Here is a 20085-nt window from a genome sequence, read left to right as displayed (position 1 = left end):
TGGATTGGGTGGATTGCCAGAGTCCAGGTAAGTAACATTTTGCATTCATGCTTAATTTATAGTATTCCACCCATAAATGGAAATTCAGTTCGGGTGGAATTAACCTTTAATGAGGGTGTAGGAGCAGTTTTTTAAAAGATAGGGCTCATTTTTCAGTGTAATATAATATGTTTGTGCTGCAATTATGGAAGAACCCCTTACCTGGAAAACACGAGGTCCCAAGCATTCCGGATAATACATCCCATACTTGTTCTGACAGTTTAGGCCCATGCAAAAATGTTGTCGGTCTTGCTATACAAGTCATAACAAAATAAAACTAAACCTGATTTAATGTTATATGCTGCAGGCTAACCATAAACACGACTTGTGAAGGATCGCTAAACTTAAACAGTGGCAATAATATATAAATATACTTTTTTGCAGTTTACTTTAGTAGGTTGTCCCACAGAAGCACACAAAGTTGTAATAACTCTATAGGACAAAATCTTTGAGAGATTTCAAATAGTTTTTTACCTAAATATAAGTGTTTCTCTCTTTGAGAAAAGGGCAAACATGGTGGGCGGATTGAAGTAATTTACATGCTGACAAATAATTGATATAACTAACGACTCCGGCATGTTATTGAGCTAAGAAAAATAAAAGGAACAGGTAAAATGTGGCTAAACCTGTACACTGTATTGCATGGCATACAATTCTGTATTACTTGAATATGAAGGGTACCAGTATGGCAAAATGTAAATACATGAAAACAGCTATAGAACGCAAAACGAAAAAATAGTATACACGGTGTAGCATAAAAGTAGATATTGTTCATAGCACCCCCACCGGCACCACATGCAACCCATTCCCAGCGTAGCAGTCTGATACCCACCACTTACAACACTACTCACCCCATGTGCAGCTCAACACTAATTTATGTCCATCATTAAAGCCTTGTTCACAGCAGAACAGCCATATAGCCCCCACATATTGCCCTATTGCTAAATTAACAACCTCTTACCCACCATTATCCACTGCCCACTAGTAAAGTCTTGTGCCCAGCACAGTAGCTTCATGCTTATCAGAAATTGATAGAGTAACATCATCATTCTCATTACTGCTCAACACCAACCTCAATGCCTCAATCTCCTTGCCACCAGATACAGCCCTGTCGGAAGACAACAACCTGATGCTCACCAGTCTGAAGCCTATCACATACAGCTCTATGCCCAGATTTCATGTTCACCAGTCCAGTACCATCATATCTAGCTCTGTGCACAGGATTTTCAGACTCACACTAAATAAATATAGCCCTCTCACACATAAGCAGCTTCATGCCTCATGCCAGCCATATTCTGTGCATTTTCCTCGCCACATTGTTCCATTATTGATTTGTTCCTCTCTCAAGTTAAAGGTCTCTCTCGATTAGCAGGGATAAGAGCGCCCTGCTAGCTGTGAAAAGGTTGTAGAGTAAGTACCACAATTTTCATCTAATTAAATAGCAGGAATCATGTTGTATATTTACAACAATTTCATATTGAATCTGTTCAGCTTCTATTGGTAGCAGCAAAAGTTTAATTTTTGTACTTACGTTAAAATCCTTTTCTCCTTTATCCTATGGGGGACACTGGAGACATTGGATATTGATGTGGGAGTGAGAAGCTCTGGCACTTTAAATAATTCTTCATATAGACAATATCCTCCCCCTCTATACCTATACTGACCCACAGTAATCTCTGTTTAATTAATGGCCCAAAAAGAGTCTAACAAGTGTAACAACCAATAGAGAAAGAGGATAAAAAGTTATATAATAAACCTGAACTCAAAAAATGAACAGTTGTCACCCTTGGATAAAGAGAAAAGGATTAATTGTAAGTACAAAAATCTAATTTTCCCCTTCCTCCTATGGGGAACATTGGAGACGTCCCAAAGCTGTCCCTAAGAGAGTGTTATGCACGTTTTTTCGCTATCCAATAACGATTGTCGAATCTCGATTTGTGTTCCCAACGCACAAATATTTATTCTCAAAAAGTAGCAGAATAATTCAAGCTAAATAATAGTAAGTACAGCCGTTACTTATCGCAGGCGCTCTGGATCCAGTAAACAGTCATTCAGTCCTGAAGTCTGTGGACAAGATGTCTGATCACTGGATGAAAAGCTCATGCTTATATGCAAACAGAAATACAGTAAAACAATGCAGATGGTGTGGCTTGCTTCTATTGGTCCAGGTTTAAGGAAGGTCCAGGGGGTTGTAGATCATAGGCTGGTTTAATCTAAGGAATCCAAAGGTGGGGGTCATCTCTCCAGGGGATGTGCTCTGTTCTTTCCACCATAACTCCAATTACAACCAGTCCATTAGCATTTTACAGTCAACATCATATTAAAGGTTTATTCCCTAACATCAATAACTAGAGTATGCAATGTACGATCTCTTCGCCGAATGCACCGGACAGCTGCTGATGTAAAGGGGATTAATATGATATTAAACATGACACATTTCCTTTAACCTGAACCATAGGTTTCACTAGTATGCATATAACTTATAATATTAAACATGAATACTACTATATTTCGACATAAATGACTATGTGTTGCAACTACAATTAATGTGTACTATTTACAAACGTGTGTGTATGTGCGAATGTACATAAAAGTGTAAAAACTGTTATTGCCACGTGTTGTGGCTGGATACGCCCTTCCACGCCGTAGCGTGCTCTACGCATAGTTTCAGACAAAGACAATCAAGTTTGCTCGATATTAATTGAAATTACTTTATCCAATTTGCTGACTTCGACAAGAGGGAGTGGGTAGAATGGGCTGTCACATTCTCTGGGCAGGTTGACTCACTCTGATGGATAAACGGCCTTTTTCCATCTGGTAACAGATTGATTAGAGGCTGGCCATCCTCTCTTCTGCGCATCATACAGATCATCTGGATGGTGCATCTCCTTGGTCATCTGAATGTAGATCTGCAAGGAGCATACCGGGTCCAGCCAAGCTAAAGAGGTATTTTCCGTCTTGGACCTGTCCTGGTAAAAAGGCCGGAACCATAATTTCCTGGTGCAGGTGAAACCTGGAAAGTACCTGAAGGTTTCGTCCTGAGAAATGCCCTATCCTAATGAAACACCAGGAGAGGGGATTTGGAAGACAACGTCCCCAATTCTGAGACCCTGTAGAGTTTTCCAGAGTGCCAGAGTGAATACAGTCTTCCAGGACAGATATTTTAATTTTACTGACTGCAATGGCTGAAAAGGTGGATGTTATAACACAATGAGCACCAGATTTAGGTCCTAAGGGCCCACCAGAGAGCATAAGGAGGCTTTACTCCCTGGAGAAATGTCTGAATCTCAGGCAATAATGCCAGCCTTCTATGAAAAAATACAGACAAGGCTTACACTTGGACCTGTTAGGAATTGAGTCTGGGATCCTGATTTAAAACCCCTTGCAAGAAGGAGAGAAGATGAAAGATAGACGAAGGGAATTCTTTTTGCGGGCACCAGGAAATGTATGCCTTTCAGACACTATGATAGTTCCCGGCAGAGACTGATTTTCTGGCCCTCTGCATGGTCTGCAACACACTATCTGAGAGGTCTTAGCTTTTAGGATAGTGGCTTTAGTAGCCATCCCATTGAAACTAACTGTATTAAATTTTGATGCAGAAGTTGGCCCTGCTAGAGAAGGTCTGGCTGCAACGGAAGTCTTCATGGAGGGGCTTCCAGTATACCGATCAGGTTGAAGTACCAAGACCTTCTAGGCCAATCCAGACCATGTGATCTTCCTCCCTTTTTACCCTTTTTAAGACCCTCTGGATCATTGTACTGGAGAGAAGAGGTAAACAAGAGGGAAATCCCAAGGGACCACCATGGAGTCTACTAAAAGTACCCCTGGTCCCTGGACTCTTTCATCTTGTAATTCAGCCATGACACCATCAAGTCGACGTCTGGCTGACCCCATCAAGCCTCGATTGGAAGATCTTGGTGTGGAGTGACCTGACAGATGAGAGTCCACCTCCCAGTTGTCCATCCCGGGGATGAACACAGCCATTATGGCCTGGAAGCTTCTTTTGGCCAATCTCAGAGACTGGCATCTGTGATGAGGAGAGTTCAATCCAAGATGTTGAAGGGGCACCCCCGGATGAGATTGGTCTTCCTCAACCAACACAAGGGAAATTTACTTTCTCTGGGTGACAGGGAGATGCACTGAGAAGTTAGTTGCAAATTGGACCACTTGTTCCAGTTTTATATGCGTTTGTTCTGAAACTCCCTTGAGTGGAACTGAAAGAATTGGACTGCCCCTAAGGAGGAAATCATTTTGGCCAACCAAAAGTGCACTTTGTCTTGGCCAGGAAGTACTTTACTAGGGGCCTGATTCTTTAAGGATCTTAAATTAAGAAGTATCTTATTTAAGTCTCCTGGACAAAACCATGTCACCACAAACATAAGTCATTTACTATACTTTGTCATTTGAGCTTTTCTTCCTACAACAGCACTATTTTACACACTAGCAGTCATTTAAAATTGTAAATCTACAAGATATATGCCTTTTTTGTGTCACGCACCTTTTATTGTTCAATTGTACCTATTTATATAGTGAAACACATTAATTTGTTGGCCAAGATGGTGGTGCCATTACAAGAGCAAAATTTTCAATCTTCTGGTGTGAGATGCGAGACAGATTAAGGCATTCCTTAGTGATTGCAGGCTAGACGCAGGCAGAAACCGGATTTAGTTTTGCTGGACTCGATTTATTTAGATAATGGGTCTAGAAGACACATTTGGGGTCATTTAAAATATTTTTCTAAAATGAATATTGATGATAAAATAAGACACATAAGAAGTGCATACTGTTTGGATATGTTACAGTCTTTATTTGTGATTCCCTTTTCTGCTTACTCTTACTAATCATCTCATTATAAACTGAACTTCAAACAATGTTGGTGTTATTGCATTTAATTCAAATGTAATGACAATAAGAAAAACATCATGTAAATTGCCAATGTTGTTATCTTATGGTCTACAGACTTTTGAGTGGTGTCTTGATGGGGAGGAACTAGTTTTTTTCTACCAGCTTAAAGATGGAGTGTCAGAAGTGAGCCAAGCAGCTAGGGTCGCTGCCATGGCTGGCATGCCAGACGAGATCATCAAGAGGGGGTTGGAGGTAAATGTGTTATCATTATTTTTAATGTTTGATGGTACTATAATGAAAAATAATATTTGTTGGCGTCATATGATTATAGCTAGGACATGCGAAGGACTGCACAATACATCTGTTTTCTCAGCTTTATTTATTTGAAATCTATGTGCTTAGGTTCGTTTTGCCTATACAAAAGACTTAGTTCTGTGTGTCACCAAAGAACAAAAACAGCCCAAAAAATGCTTGCACTTATAATGCCAATGTAATCATTATATCACTTACATTTTCAAACCGCATGAACAAAGAATCAGATTAAAGACTAGTGATATATATCTGACTTAATGCAAGAATAATTTTAATCTTCTTTTTTGTTCCTTCTGTTTGATACATTTAGGAAAGTGATGTTCTTAATAAATTAAAATCTTTTGAATTCAGCCCTAATGTCTGGACCTTTGGCATTAATATTACAGTTGTAAGCATTTTGTCTGGCAGCACCTACAAAGTGGACTATCCATTATTGCTGAGAGATTTTTTGGTCATGGTAAATGGAATAAGTAGCATTCCTTAAATAATCACCATATCTAACACTGACATTACAATTTTAGGTTGAGTTTTATAGTTAATAAATAATCACATAATATTACTAACCTAAGCAGTCACAGCAAGTTCTCCAGTGAATCAGAGAGTACAGCTGTGCCTGCAGCGCCAACAGAGGGCACAGATACAGAGATTTCTCCGTTCCTCAGCGGGGCAGCCAGTTTACAATACAAAGGAAGGTAGAGGTTCTAGACTCCTCCCCCCTGCTTCCTGGAGATAACAAACTTTTCAGTGCCATTTTACCTCACCACCTCATTGGACCCTGCTGTGCTCCTCTTGACAGGACAGTTTTTTTTCCTGTTTTAAACACCCTTTCTGCAATAATTGAATGTCTTTTAGATTGTGCCTGCTTGTGAGACTGTTAGTTGGTTAAATTATATGCAGTGCTGATATATAATACAGACTGTTTACAGCTGAGGGGCATCATATATTCTTTATTAAGTCATATATTTCAACCCATAATATATTTATTCCTGCATATATTCTACTATTATATTCTCTGGTGAACAGTAATTTATAATAGTGGCTATGTGAATAAACATTGGTGTCATATATCCCTATAATATATATATATATATATTTCACCATGCCTGACAAAGGGACCACTGAGGCAACTGCTGCAAGGTCTGTGACACATTATAATTGTACAAAATGTAATTTATAATTATCTTGTGGACAGTCTGATCCGGGGGCCCTGTGTACAGCTTGTGAAGTGGAGATCTGGGAACACAGCCAGATTCAGTCTGTGTCTGCACCCGCAGAGTAACCTGCTTGGCTGTGTCCGTTGAACAAAGTTGAAAAGGGTAATATCACACCTTGAGGTCAATCTTACACTTCTAATTCTGCATCACAACAGTCAGGCTCACAATCTGGACAGACCTCTACAGAGATGTTTCAGGTGGAATCCTCTTTGGCCCAAACTCTAGCGGTCTCGACCCAGGGTTTGGTTAAAGCCACTTCCTCACTGGAACGCCTTTTGAGTGGTGCTAGAAAAACATCTCATAAGCGTCAAATATTACATAACATTAGTGTAGCAGACTCTACTCCAGATATTTCATTGGATGAGGAAGGAGAACTTAATAGAGATTCTGGTGATGAGGATTCAGTTATTTTGGATGACACATCCACGGTTTACAGTATTGAGGATTTGGTACTGGGAGTTAGACATACATTAGGTTTTGCCAACCCAGAGGTTTCACTTGCTGCTGGTTTCTTGCTTTTTAAAAGTCAGATAAAACAGCTTATTGCCTTGCCTCTCCTCAATTAATGGACATGATTGCGGAGACATGGAACAAACCTGACCCCCGCTTTCACATGCCAGGAAAATGTATCCTCTACCGGTAGAAGACTCTGAAAAGTGGGAGACTCTCCCAAGAGTAGACCCCTCCCCCCATAGCCAGGTTGACCAGAACCACTAGCTTGCCAGTGCAAGGGGGAGTTTCACTTAAAGATACCACGGACAAGAAATGTGTTTTTTTTTTTTTTTGCTCCGTTCGGCATATGAAGACGCTGGTACTATTTTCAGAACTGGTATGTCCATAGATTGGGGAAATAAGGCCATTCAATCTTGGGCAGAGGAGTTAGCTAAAGGAATCCGAGATGGTTCCCCTGCAGATGAATTATTAATTCTGACAGACCATATCAGAGAGGCTTCTGACTTCATGGGTCAGGCTTCTCTGAATATTAACTCTATTACCGTCAAGCTTTCGGCAAACATTATAGCTGCTAGATGTTCCTTGTGACTGCGATCTTGATCTGCGGACGCGGATTCTAAACGCACACTGGAAGCAGTCCCATTTGATGGAGTATCCCTATTTGGAGCTAGATTAGACCAGCTCATATCTGAAACAACGGGAGGCAAGAGCCCCTTTCTCCCAGTTACTCAGACCACACCTAAAAATCCTAGGTTTCGGTCCTTTCGCCTATTTAACAAGACAAGGACATCCCCAGCCAGAGAGCAGTCAAATGCTCCTTAAAGATGTACTTTACACAGGGGCCATGGTTCCTCTAGACGCAGAAATTCCAAGCTAACTGAGTCGGCCTCTACATGACGCGACTCCGAACCACAGCAATGTGGTGGGAGCATGTCTTCTTGTATTTTATGACAAATGGCTAGATTTATCAACCGACCCCTGGATCAGGGGCATTGTCGTGACGGGATATATTATAGACCTGACCCATTTTTCTCACAATCGATATTTCACCTTTGGCCTCCCAACCTGTGGACTCCGAAGCAGGGCTCTGCAAGTAGTGATCCACAACCTGTTGGAGTCGGGGGTAATTATTCTAGTTCCACCAGTAGAAAGAGGTTTGGGGTTTTACTCCAACCTCTTTCTTGTCCCTAAGCCGGACGGCTCTTTCAGACCAATCCTAAATTTAAAATCTCTCAATCTTCAGGTCAGAGTACTAAAGTTCAAAAGGGAGTCCCTCAGGTTGATCATTGCGACAATGAAACAGGGAGAATTCTTAGCTTCCCTGGACATAAGGGCAGCATATCTTCATGTTCTCACATAGCAGAGACATCAGTGTTTACTTCGATTTGCCATACAAGATGACCATTACCAATTCAAGGCTTTACCCTTTGGTCTAGCCACCGCACCAAGGGTTTTCACCAAGGTAATGGCAGTCATGGCGTCCAGTCTCTGTTCTCAGGGTATCAAAGTAATACCTTACTTAGACGATCTTCTTCTCAAAGCTCCGTCTTACGAAATTCTATCCCACTATCTTCAAACAACCATATCCTTCTTGGAAGCTCATGGTTGGATAATAAATTGACCAAAGTCCGCCCTAATACCAGCACAAACAATGCGCTTTCTAGGCCTGAACTTCGATACCAGGTGTCAGAAGGTGTTTCTCCCGGAGGACAAGATTCACTCAATACAGAAAAAAATCAGGGAAATCTTGAAGAAAAGAGAAGTCTCTCTCCTGAGCTTTATAAAACTGCTGGGCACAATGGTTTCAGTATCCAAAGCAGTAACCTATGCTCAGTTTCATTTGAGAGCTTTTCAGTGGGAACTACTGCGAAAATGGTCAAAATCCCATTTACAACTGGACAAACAGATGATCATTCCTTCCTATCCTGTAAGACAGTCCCTTGCCTGGTGGCTTCTCAGGTTTCGCCTCTGCAGAGGTCGATCCTTCCAAATATGGGAGTGGACAGCTGTCACCACAGATGCAAGTCTGTCGGGTGTCGGGATGGAGAGGGTTCACCTTAAATCAGAGATTTCAGGGTTCGTGGGACCCTCTGGAAACGTCTCTCCCCATCAATGTTCTGGAACTAAGGGCCATCTACAATGTGCTAGTCCGGGTACAGGTTTTTCTGAAGGGAAATACAGTCAGAATGCAATCAGACAATGTGACAGCAGTCGACCTACATAAACCATCAAGGCGGCACTCACAGTGCCAGAGACATGAAGGAATCCTACAGGATAATGCTGTGGTCGGAGCAACACACTTCTGTCATTTCAGTGATCTACATTCCCGGCGTGGAAAACTGGGAAGCAGGTTTTCTCAGCCACAACAAGGTTCACCCAGGAGAATGGTCTCTACATCAGGATGTGTTCGATCTCCTAGTTAAACGGTGGGGTTGTCCAGAGATAGATCTCATGGCGTCACGCTTGAATGCCAAAGGTTCTCTTTTCTGGGCAAAATACAAGGATCCCGCAGCAGGATTTGTGGATGCCATGGTAATTCCATGGAAGTTTCAACTAGACTATTTATTGCCTCCTCTTCCAATGCTCCCAAGGGTTCTCAAAAACCTGAAGAGGGAACGAGTACAGGCCATACTGGTGGCCCAAGAGTGGCCGCGTCGATCTTGGTACTCAGACCTTCTGAGAATGGCAATACAACCACCATTTTGATTGCCTCATCTTCCAGACCTACTCACTCAAGGTTCTCTTCGATGCCACTCATTAGGTCAGTTGGCTTTGACGACGTGGTTATTGAAACCATGATTTTGACAGCTAAAGGGTTTTCATCAGCAGTTGTGAAAACTATGATCAAAGCTAGAAAGCCATCGTCTGCGAAAGATTATTACAAAATCTGGAAGACTTATGTTCTTTGGTGTGAAACTCACTAATTTCACACGTCACGGTTTAACCTTTCCAGGTTACTAGCCTTCTTTCAGGCAGGTTTAGACAAAGGATTACATTTAGTCTCCTTGAAGTTGCAAGTTTCTGCCCTATCTATTTACTTCCAGCACAAGTTGGCTCTTTTGCCAGAAGTTCACACTTTCCTACAGGGAGCGCTTCACATTCTTCCTCCGTTTGTACACCGGGTGGAACCATGGGATCTGAATCTGGTTCTTCAGGCATTCGTCCAACAACCATTTGAACATTAAGATTCGACGGACCTTCTGTATCTCACTTGGAAGGTGACCTGCTGGCAGTGTCTTCGGTGCGGCGAGTATCCGAGTCAGGTGCTTTGGCTTGTCTTCCCCTTTCCTTGTTTTCCATGAGGATCAGGTGGTACTTCATACCAAGCCCTCCTTTGTTCCTAAAGTTGTTTCTCGTTTTCACTTGGATCAAGAAATAGTAGTTCCTGCTTTCACTCCGAAGTCTAGGTCTTTAGATCAGTCCTTGCTATTCTTAGACGTGGTTAGGGCCCTTAAGCGTTACATAGCCTGCACTGCGGGTTTGCGTAAAACCACAGATCTTTTTGTGTTGTATGATGCACACAGACGTGGTTGGCCTGCCTCCAAGATGTCTTTAGCCCATTAGATCACTTCCACCATCAAGCTGGCTTATACGAAGGCAGCTAGGCTGGTGCCAGACGGTTTGTCTGCTCACTCAACCAGGTCGATAAGTGCCTCTTTCGTGGCGCGTCATGGAGCTTCAGATCAACAGCTGTGCAGGGCAGCTATGTGGTCTTCTGTCCACACTTTTGTAAAATTCTACAGACTACAGGGTTTTGCATCTCAGGATGCTAGCTTTGGCCGTAAAGTTTTGCGTGTAGCCGTTTCAGAGCAGTCCCTCCCTTAGGGGCGACTTTGGTATGTCCCCTATGTTTCGCAGTGTCCCCCAATAGGACTTAAGAGAAAATAGGAATTTTACGGTGAGTACAAAAATCCTTTCTCGTAGTCCATTGGGGGACACTGCGTGCCCACCCACACTTTGAAAGTTTTACGGGTTGACTATGTTGTGTTGTGTTGGTTGACTTACTTTGACCCTCCTTAGGGCTTTGATAGACATAAACTGAATTCTCCTTCTGTGGGAGTGGCATAGCAGGGGTGGAGCTACACTCACAGATTTAACTGTTTAAGTGCCTGACTCCCGTGACCACCAGCTATACCCTTTTGTTTCGCATTGTTCCCCAATGGACTACAAGAAAGGGATTTTACGGTGAGTACAAAAATCCTATTTTTGCACTTCTGTGTTGGACTAAGTCCAACTACCATGCATCTTAGAGCTTTTTGGGACTTATAGTTAAACAAAATCTGCATGCTCCTTATTGCTTATAATCCTATTTTGCTTTACAGTCAGCAAGTGACCATAAAAATATTACCTTACACATGGAAATTAATTCCAAGTATAATATCATTGAGGTTTGCAAGCCCAACACTTTCTGTTGACCGAGAAGAAAGGGATATAATGTACTCATTTAAGATACTTTTTAAGGATTTACCTAATTCTCGTGGACATTCAGAGTACTCTGATCATGAATACTTCTTATATTACTGCATTATAGCATTAACACTTCACTATTTGTCAGCAACTCATCCTGCTTCCTTTTTAATATGGTTTTCATAAAATTATCTTAAATTTCTGTTTATCCTCAACCTTATGACACTGACTAACAGTTTTGTTAATTTTCACTTTGTATTCAAGGTTTCAGAGCTGTTCAGGAGAGGTCAGGCCATACAATGCCTCAATCAGACAGCTAAGCAAGAAAAACTGGAGAAGTAAGGGAGATGTTGAAGTTTGCACTTATATATAGTGGTTCTCTGTTCTTTTCCATCCTCTGTATTTGTGTTACTTCTCAGTCTTTTTTACTTATGCATTTTAGTTATTATCATTTATATGAATGAGTTTGTTTGAGTGAATACAGATATATGAGACAGGATAGGCTTATTCTACCACCCTGTTGGTTAAAATAAAATAAAAGATATATCTAAATATGGTTTTTCGAATTACTAGATGCCTCCCCAGACAGCACATTCTATCAGGAACAGTCCAACAGTTTCAATGACAAATGGTGATTTCCACCAACAAGGGAATAACTCTCTGGGTTTGCATTTGAGCAGCATTGTGGTTTTGCCAGCTCCTGGTCTTCTTGATTAGGTTGGGTAGATCTTTAGGGTAATCCTTAAGTCTGTGTTGTAAAATAATCTGGGCCTGTAGTTTTGGCACACGTTGGGGTCCTCATTTAGCATAAGGAAAGATGATGTGAGATAACAGTTGTTATATACAGCACTTAGGTAAAAGCCAATGACGAGTGACACTAGCTCAATAGATTTAGACATATCCCAGATTTTAATGTTGTTTGTTTTCTATCTGTCATCTAAGTCTTCTTTAATCAAATCATTGTGAGAGGTGATAACTTCAGCTCTAGATGGTCAGTTCCCGCAAACCAACTGCTTACCCACTTACTTTGGATCAGAATTGATGGGTAGCGCTCAATGCAGGAAGATAGATTAGAGTGTTAGCTTCAATCTGAGTTCACAGGAACAGAGTAGGAAATATTTGTATTTCCTATTGTCATCTGTTATATCTGTTACACCACTTGAAGTTAGTTATGGTTACACAGTTTACATGGACTCTCAAGTCCTCATTTTACACCATTACAGAACACGTATGCTGGAGAGGGATAAACCAGCGCTCTATGCCACAAACCAATACAGATTGTAAATCTTATCTCCTAGGGTCAGTCTGGATCATTATATTTCTTTAACATGTAGTTCAGTGGCAGAGGCCTATGATTGGCTCAATGTCCATGTGCAGCCGTGGTACAATCCCCTGTCAGACCTGGAGCTACCAAGTCTGGGTTGAGAGATTGTATTTTAAAATATCCCACCAAACTGACCTCCGGAACTTGGTTCCCAGGGCCTAGCGGCACCTCCAAACCAATATTGGTTTTAGGGGGCTGAATAGAATCCGGGCATTGCTATAGTTGGGGCTTCAATGCTGCCACTCTTTGATCCCCACACTTGTATTAAGTAAACAGAATTCCGGAATATTGTTTTGCCTCCTCTATTCCATAATACCCACATTTTTCTGCTGTCATTTGTACTTATCTAGATAAATCTTTCCTTTGCATTTTGTCATATCCCTCTTACACACTTCTCTCAATTTCCTCTCAGGTGTCAGAAACTGGTCTCCGGCTTTCTCAGTCTAGATCTTGATGATCCACAGGTCGACCTTCAAAAATATTTAACCAATGAGGTCCTACCCTTTTCTTCCATATTATGAACTTTCTTATAATATTACTTACAAAAGTTACCAAAGTCAGATCACACTTGTTAGATTTTGCAAAGAGCCCTGTTGTATGACGGTGACCACCACTAATGTACAGCATGGATGAATGTCTTATTCTAGAGGGGAAACATTGATTTAGTGTAGAATTATAGACAGGCAGAACATTTTGGGTTTAATGCCAAACACTAAGTTTTGAGTTTGGCGCTAAAAAAAAATATTTTAAAGTAAATGTCTCATAATTTTAGAATACTTATGTGTAAATAATGTTCATTTTGTTGTATTTAAATACTGCCACTATTTTATGAAACCGTTGCATTTTAACAGTGCTAATTTTGAATCTTTTTTTGAGGTCCTTAAGCAATTCCGCCTGTCTCATGAGAGGGAACTTTTTGTGTTTGTTGTGAGCAGATTCTCATCAGTCCTCCCCCGATTACTATGGAAAAGTTTAGTCAGGATTTTGTGGTGTAATTAGTTAAGAATTGTCTACCAGTGCATTTCTAGTAATATGGTTTCCTGGATGAGAAGGAAGGAATTTCATTATATAATCTGTCTCTAAGGGGCCGATTCAATTTGGCCGCGTTATTCTAGGAATAACGCGGCCTGCGCACTATTACCATTACTACGGTAATAGCGCACAGTATTACCGTTAGTACGGTAATTTCAAAACTGATTTTTGCTCGCAGCCCTCGGAACTGGTAATACAATTAGCGCCCCATTATTCCCACACTAATGTGACCGAATTGAATCGGCCCCTAAGTCTTAAGTGACATCTTGTTCTCATTAAATATATTGGGATTAGTGTGGCTTCTGTTAGTCATACTAATGTTTGTCATGGTCTAGTAAATTCTTACTTGGGCGCTTATAAGTATCACATGATATTTGCATATGATGTTGATGTTTTTGTTATGTGCTTATGTGTTATAAAGTACTTAACCTTTTGTCCCTCCTGTATACTCTTTCTTTGCTCTATATATGTCCAGGAAACCAGCACACAAAGGTTTTCTAAATAATCCAAAAAATGTTAATAATTCATAGTGAGAATCAAACCTGTTGTCACCTTTAACAAGAATGTCTTATATTTATCATTGTGCACCATATCTATAGATTATGTAAGGATTATATATGTACACAATATATATGCTGAAAATATGTAATTGTTCCTTTTCTGCTACTGATATGGCTTTTCCTGTGGTCATGGATACTATTGATGTTCGATGTTTTGTGCCCAGAGCACTTACTGAGGAAACAATAAACCTTGATTGGACAATGTGAGATACATTACATGCAAGTATTGGACTCCTTTTAATGTCAAATATATATCTATGTGTACAGCACTTATGTGTTATTATATATGGACCTGCAAGCCTAACTAATTGAAGACAAAGGCTAATAGATACATGCAGTGGTCAAATTCCATACTATGGAGACTAGTATTCTGGAAAAAGAAGCACATTTTTTAAAAAATTGGTCAATTAACACAATATATGGTAATTCAACAAACGAAAAAAGCTTTCCAACCAGGTCAAACATGGTTTCTTGGAGCAGTGTGCAAACAGATTGTACACAGCCCTTTACTCTGCTTCACCGGGAGAGATTACAGAGATAAAGGAAAGACAGATGTTACTTGCACTCATTGTTTAAGATGTTAAACATAACAACACTGAACTGAAAATAAGCCACAAGTCTAACTACAAGGGAGGCAGAGTAACGTTTGTTATGCTTGTTCAGAATTAATTGAAATATACGTATTACTTTTTGATAACCTAATTTATCTAAACCCCACTGACATATACAACTGGTACACAAGAGCCCATGCTCTTTCCTTGACAACAGCTGACACTTAGTCACCTCTCATGGAAAGCTGCTGTCTCAGGCTGCAGTGACAGCAGGGCACATAGTGAAGAGCACCAGGCACATGTCAGGTCTGAGGCAACGTTCCCTTTGTTTTATTCACACTGACTTGTTTATGGTTGCTAAGAAGAATCAGTCAGACAAGTATTACATATGAATCTCTTAACTACTTGATACAATGCATATTGCATGATTTAACATAAAATCAATAAAAAGTTAGTAGTGCTACCCCAGAATTGCAGCATTTTGAGTCTCAAGCTTCTCTTTTTGGGGTAGGAACAATAACTGGGGTTGCTATGCTGCATTAACAAAAGGCCTGATTCAGAGTACAATGCAAGCATAACTTGTGTGTATGTATGCTATATTCAGAGTTATAGAAGCATCCAGATATGAATTTATATGCAATTGTTCGAACACACCCCTTACTGTACATTGCCTACGTTACAACACCCGCATATTCACTTTCTGAGCATGTGCAGTGCAAACCACCCAACCCGATATATGGCTCACTATGAATCAGATGTCCATACTAAGCCCTTACTAGATAAATTTATAATTAAACGACCAGTAAATCTAAAATACAGGTTTGCTTATATAAAAGCACTGCTAACAGCATTCACAAATAGATTCAACAGCTTCTTAGAATGGAAAGTATTTCAGAGAGATCATCGGTGCAGGTATTTTCCTATACACTGCAGACTATCCGTCAGCAATGCAGCTGAAGGACACGGTGACTTGTTTGGCTGCAGAACAACTGTAATGAAAAGGCCAAATATCTCTGTCATTGTACATTATGGTAGGTTTACGTATAGTTTTTATGAATATAATAGAAGGCAATTGTGTAATAGATTTAAGGGCACTATAATGAGCAGTGGATTCATTCCAATTGACCTCAACTGCTCTGCATAAACATATTCCAGAATTAGGAAATAATATAAATGAAAAAGAGAGAGAGGAGAATGGTGGTTGCTCCAATCAAGTGTAATTCGCTATGTATTTGGGGCAAGCCCCAAGCCCAATATATATTTACAAGTTAACCCGTGCATGATACTCATGCATTCTAGTCAAATCAAGCTACTTAAGGTGTTAAAAAAGGTTCTTGTCATGCATTTGGGCCATAGCCCAGGCCTCCTCAGGGGAAGAGCGTTACTTCCCGACGCAAGCGCCCTTTTTTAACGTGGTTTTGTCCACATGTCACCACCTCATCATTTTTCTCCATCACCTCATCCTTCATCTTTATCGCCACATCTGTCCAGATGTCTATCCAGACACAGGGATCTCTCTCAGTGGTCCTGAGTATCACACTCCTCTCGCTCTGTCACCCCCGGCAACAACCAACCACTCCCAACTGTCACTTCTCCTTCAAGAAATATATATATTTTTTTTAAATCTTTATAAACACTTTTAACAATTAACAAATTAAATTAACAAATTAAAAACATCTTAGTATACCAAATTTCAGCCCTTTCTGAGGTTTTTTTTCCACACACACTAAGAATTTAGTAGGTCAGTGTATAACTCTGCCCAGCAGGTGGCGCTGCAGCAAATTTCAGCCCTTTCTGAGTTTTTTTTTTTCCACACACACTAAGAATTTAGTAGGTCAGTGTATAACTTCGCCCAGCAGATGGCACTGCAGCTTGTTGGTTTTTTTTTTACACACACAGACACACGCCACTAGGCTTTTATATAGTAGATAGAGATATATATATATATATATATATATACATATTCTGTTTATATAATCTTTATATATGTCTAAATAGATGAATAGATATACAGTGGTGGAAGTGGACCAGTTTATGGCGGTATGATATACCGGCACTTCTCCTACTGCCTTCACTGTAAAACTATTACATTCCATTCACTCATATTTTACTTACCACCAGGGGTGTCAAGAATCCTCTAATGATTATATATTACATTTTATACATGTAATGATGCACAGCCACGCCCCCAATGGTATGGCCACACACCCTTTGATGGCGTGCATAATTTTACATACTAGCCAGCTATAGGGGGGCCCCATGAAGTTGCTGTACTGGGGCTCAAAATTCCTCTTGGCAGCCCTGCATACCACCACTACTAAATTTCTACTTCGACCACTGGGTGCGTGCATGCATGTATATATATATATATATATATATATATATATATATATATATATATATATATACATGCATGCACGCAGAGAGAGAGAGAGAGAGAGAGAGAGAGAGAGAGAGATATTATATACATATATATATATATATATATATACACATACATATATATATATATATATATATATGTAATTTGCCCTCCAGAGACAAGATCAATCCAAGCGCTCTACTGCACTGAAGAGGAGGTGATGTTTATCCTTCTACAATACAAGTAAGCATCTACAATACAAGGAAGCAATATCGTAAGCAGTATATATATATATATATATATATATATATATATATATATATATATATATCAGTGTGTTTAATAAACTAGTATGAGTATTTGTATATGGTGGTGTGGCAGAAATGTAGCAGAGCTGAGGTTTTGGAGCCATAGTTGGATTGTACAATCCTATCCACATTGTTTGCAGAATGTCAGTTTTACACAATCTTATAATGGTTTTCATGCTGTGACATTAGAGAAGTATCTAAAATTCTTTGCTTCCCTTAGGTATGAAAATAAATATTTTAAAGACAGTCCAGTCACTGCTATTAAGCTGACCCTTTCACTCATTAAATCTATCATTGTCTCTCACAGCGCTCCTGCATTAGACTGACCCTTTCACCCATTAAAGGGCGGTCACTGTCTTTCATTCACTATGCGCTTATGTTAGACTAACCCTCTCACTCAGAAAGGACATTGTAGACCTGGCCACTGGTTAGTAATCCCCGATCTGCTGACACTGCTGCACAGCTCTCTGTGCTGTGTTATGGGCTAGATTAACGTTTCTGCTGGCAATCACCTTATTCTGTATACAGGAACATCGGTGTTGCTTGCAAGTTAGCAGTCTTAAAAGTGCACCTATTGCCTTCACAGCGAGGAGATAGCTGTTTTGTGGACCATTGTTCATGACCACGCATTAGTACAACCTTTTGTGACACATCTGCTACAGCAGATGCCACACCATTGATTTTTGTGTGACACACCTGTTAAATAAAATATTGTAATAAATAAAACCAGATTCATGAATTAATATCTGCATGCTTGAAAACCACGTGAATTACAGCTAATGTGAGTCATGTATAATTACAATGTAGTTTAAATATAATCTCCTTTTGCATATATCCCATATATTTTAAGAGTTTTCATTATTATTCTTCTTGAATGCTTGTGAGGCTGATGAAAAATATTCCCTGAAGCAGCCGGTTGGGAATAACTGCACTAGGATAGATTGTTATATAATTTATAACTGGCTCAAGATGGTGATTGTGGTAAATGCCTCAGTGGTGTCACTAGTTCCGAGTGATTTGATAGGCTGAATATAAGGCTGCCTACAGCAAGTGTAGGTGACAGGTAGACTACAATCCCCAGTATATGTATACACCACAAACCTATATATTTGTGCAGCTTAGCAGAAGAGGCACAGAAAGTTAATTTATGAGAAATATTACATTATAAAACAACAATACACCACCACATGTCTTCTCATATGTAACATGTTTGCCACTGAGCATATCCCAGTTACTTGAACCCTGTATGGGACTGGCATTGTTTTCCTGTGACTGCTGATGATTTTTAATCCCTGCTCTGCTGACACTGCTAGTTCCCTCCCCGCTGTTTTGTTGAACAGATTAGCCCCACGGTGCACTCTCAAAAAACATGTACATAGACGAGCAGGCTGTATACACCCAATACCCTGTACAGTAATACAGTAGTATAGGGAGTATTATTAGTTATCATTGTGTAATTATTTTTATATAATAGTATTATTAGTTGTTATTAATCAGTGCAGTACATTGCTGTACAGACTGTTCTGTAATATGCAGTGAGTTGTGATTAGTATTATTAGTTATTATTAATTATTATGGGCAATAGATCACAGCACGTAGCATTAGTTCTATGCAGTACATCCCAGCACAGAGCAGCCTGCAGTAACACAGGGACACAGGGGGCTGTTACTAGTGTTATCAGTTATAACTTGTTACAGTCATGTGCATTATATTCCCCGCACAGAGCAACTGGTAGTAACACAGGGAGGTGGTTGGGAGAGATACTATATAGTTTGATAAAATTGTCACACTATACCCACAGCTTATCTGTTATGTAACACTTGTGAAGGACAGGATGTGAGAAAGCTGTGTATGCTCTGTGGGAATAACTGAAAACCCATATTTATATAATTATATGCCACACTATATTTCTGATGCATCAAAGAGTCTCTTGGAATTACTTGCAGCATACTTGTGCCTACTGGAAGCACAGGACTTGCTTAAAAATATCTTTAGAATATACTGATGTCTGTTACTTCTAGATGGTGTATGTTTCTGGTAAGTTTGTGTGACTTAAATTCCCGATCCCCAAAGCTCATTTCAATATTTTGTCCTACAAAATGAAATTTTGGTTTTGAAGCATATGATCCACCCAGGTCCACACATCACCTTGTGTACAATTTTGCCCTTTTCATATTTCTCAGTAAGCATTCATGTGCAGTTCTATACATATAGCATTACCCTCAAGTATATTTCAGTGGAGTCACAACAGCACTTGCAGGGTCCTTGCGTTGCCCCTTTAGTTCGTAAACAACCATTAGCGTCACATATATATTTACAGTTCTTCAACATACCCATCTTGCTCTTCAGATTTGGCCTCTTGCACTTGTTATTCATCCTTGAAGTGACCATTAATGAGGACATAATCATAAACAATATTTGTGCATTTTTAATAACATAGCTACTATATGTAGCAATTGGATTGCAACATGAGTTTAAAGGCCAATTTCTTTTTTCCTCCCTTTTCTGACTCTCTGTATCCATCTCTCATGTACTTCTTTATTATTATTTTAAACCTTTTGTCACTACAAGATGGACCTGGACATGCAAGACACATAGGAGTAAATTAAATAATCAAATCTAACCCACCTGGTCTGTCTAAAAATGACTAAAAACCTCCAAACATCTACCTAACACTT

The 20085-nt window shown here is 39.9% G+C and overlaps 1 protein-coding gene across 4 annotated transcripts in view; it reads left to right on the top strand.

The window, feature by feature from the left end:
* MSH5 (mutS homolog 5) overlaps positions 1-14402 on the top strand; it is a 48987-nt gene extending 34585 nt beyond the window's left edge. For 3 of the 4 annotated variants that reach the window (XM_075186596.1, XM_075186594.1, XM_075186597.1), the window contains 3 exons: positions 4999-5136; positions 11535-11608; positions 13007-14402. In XM_075186596.1, coding sequence (XP_075042697.1) covers positions 4999-5136; positions 11535-11608; positions 13007-13115 — 321 coding nt within the window. In that variant the 3' untranslated portion in view covers positions 13116-14402. Of the gene's footprint in view, positions 1-1387; positions 1450-4998; positions 5137-11534; positions 11609-13006 lie in introns of those variants that run through there. The other variant, XM_075186598.1, reaches the window with a different exon arrangement.
* Positions 14403-20085: the final 5683 nt, after the last annotated feature.

Source organism: Mixophyes fleayi, chromosome 9 (genome assembly GCF_038048845.1).
Source record: "Mixophyes fleayi isolate aMixFle1 chromosome 9, aMixFle1.hap1, whole genome shotgun sequence".
Taxonomy (NCBI): domain Eukaryota; kingdom Metazoa; phylum Chordata; class Amphibia; order Anura; family Limnodynastidae; genus Mixophyes; species Mixophyes fleayi.
This window is presented reverse-complemented; position numbering and strand designations above follow the sequence as displayed.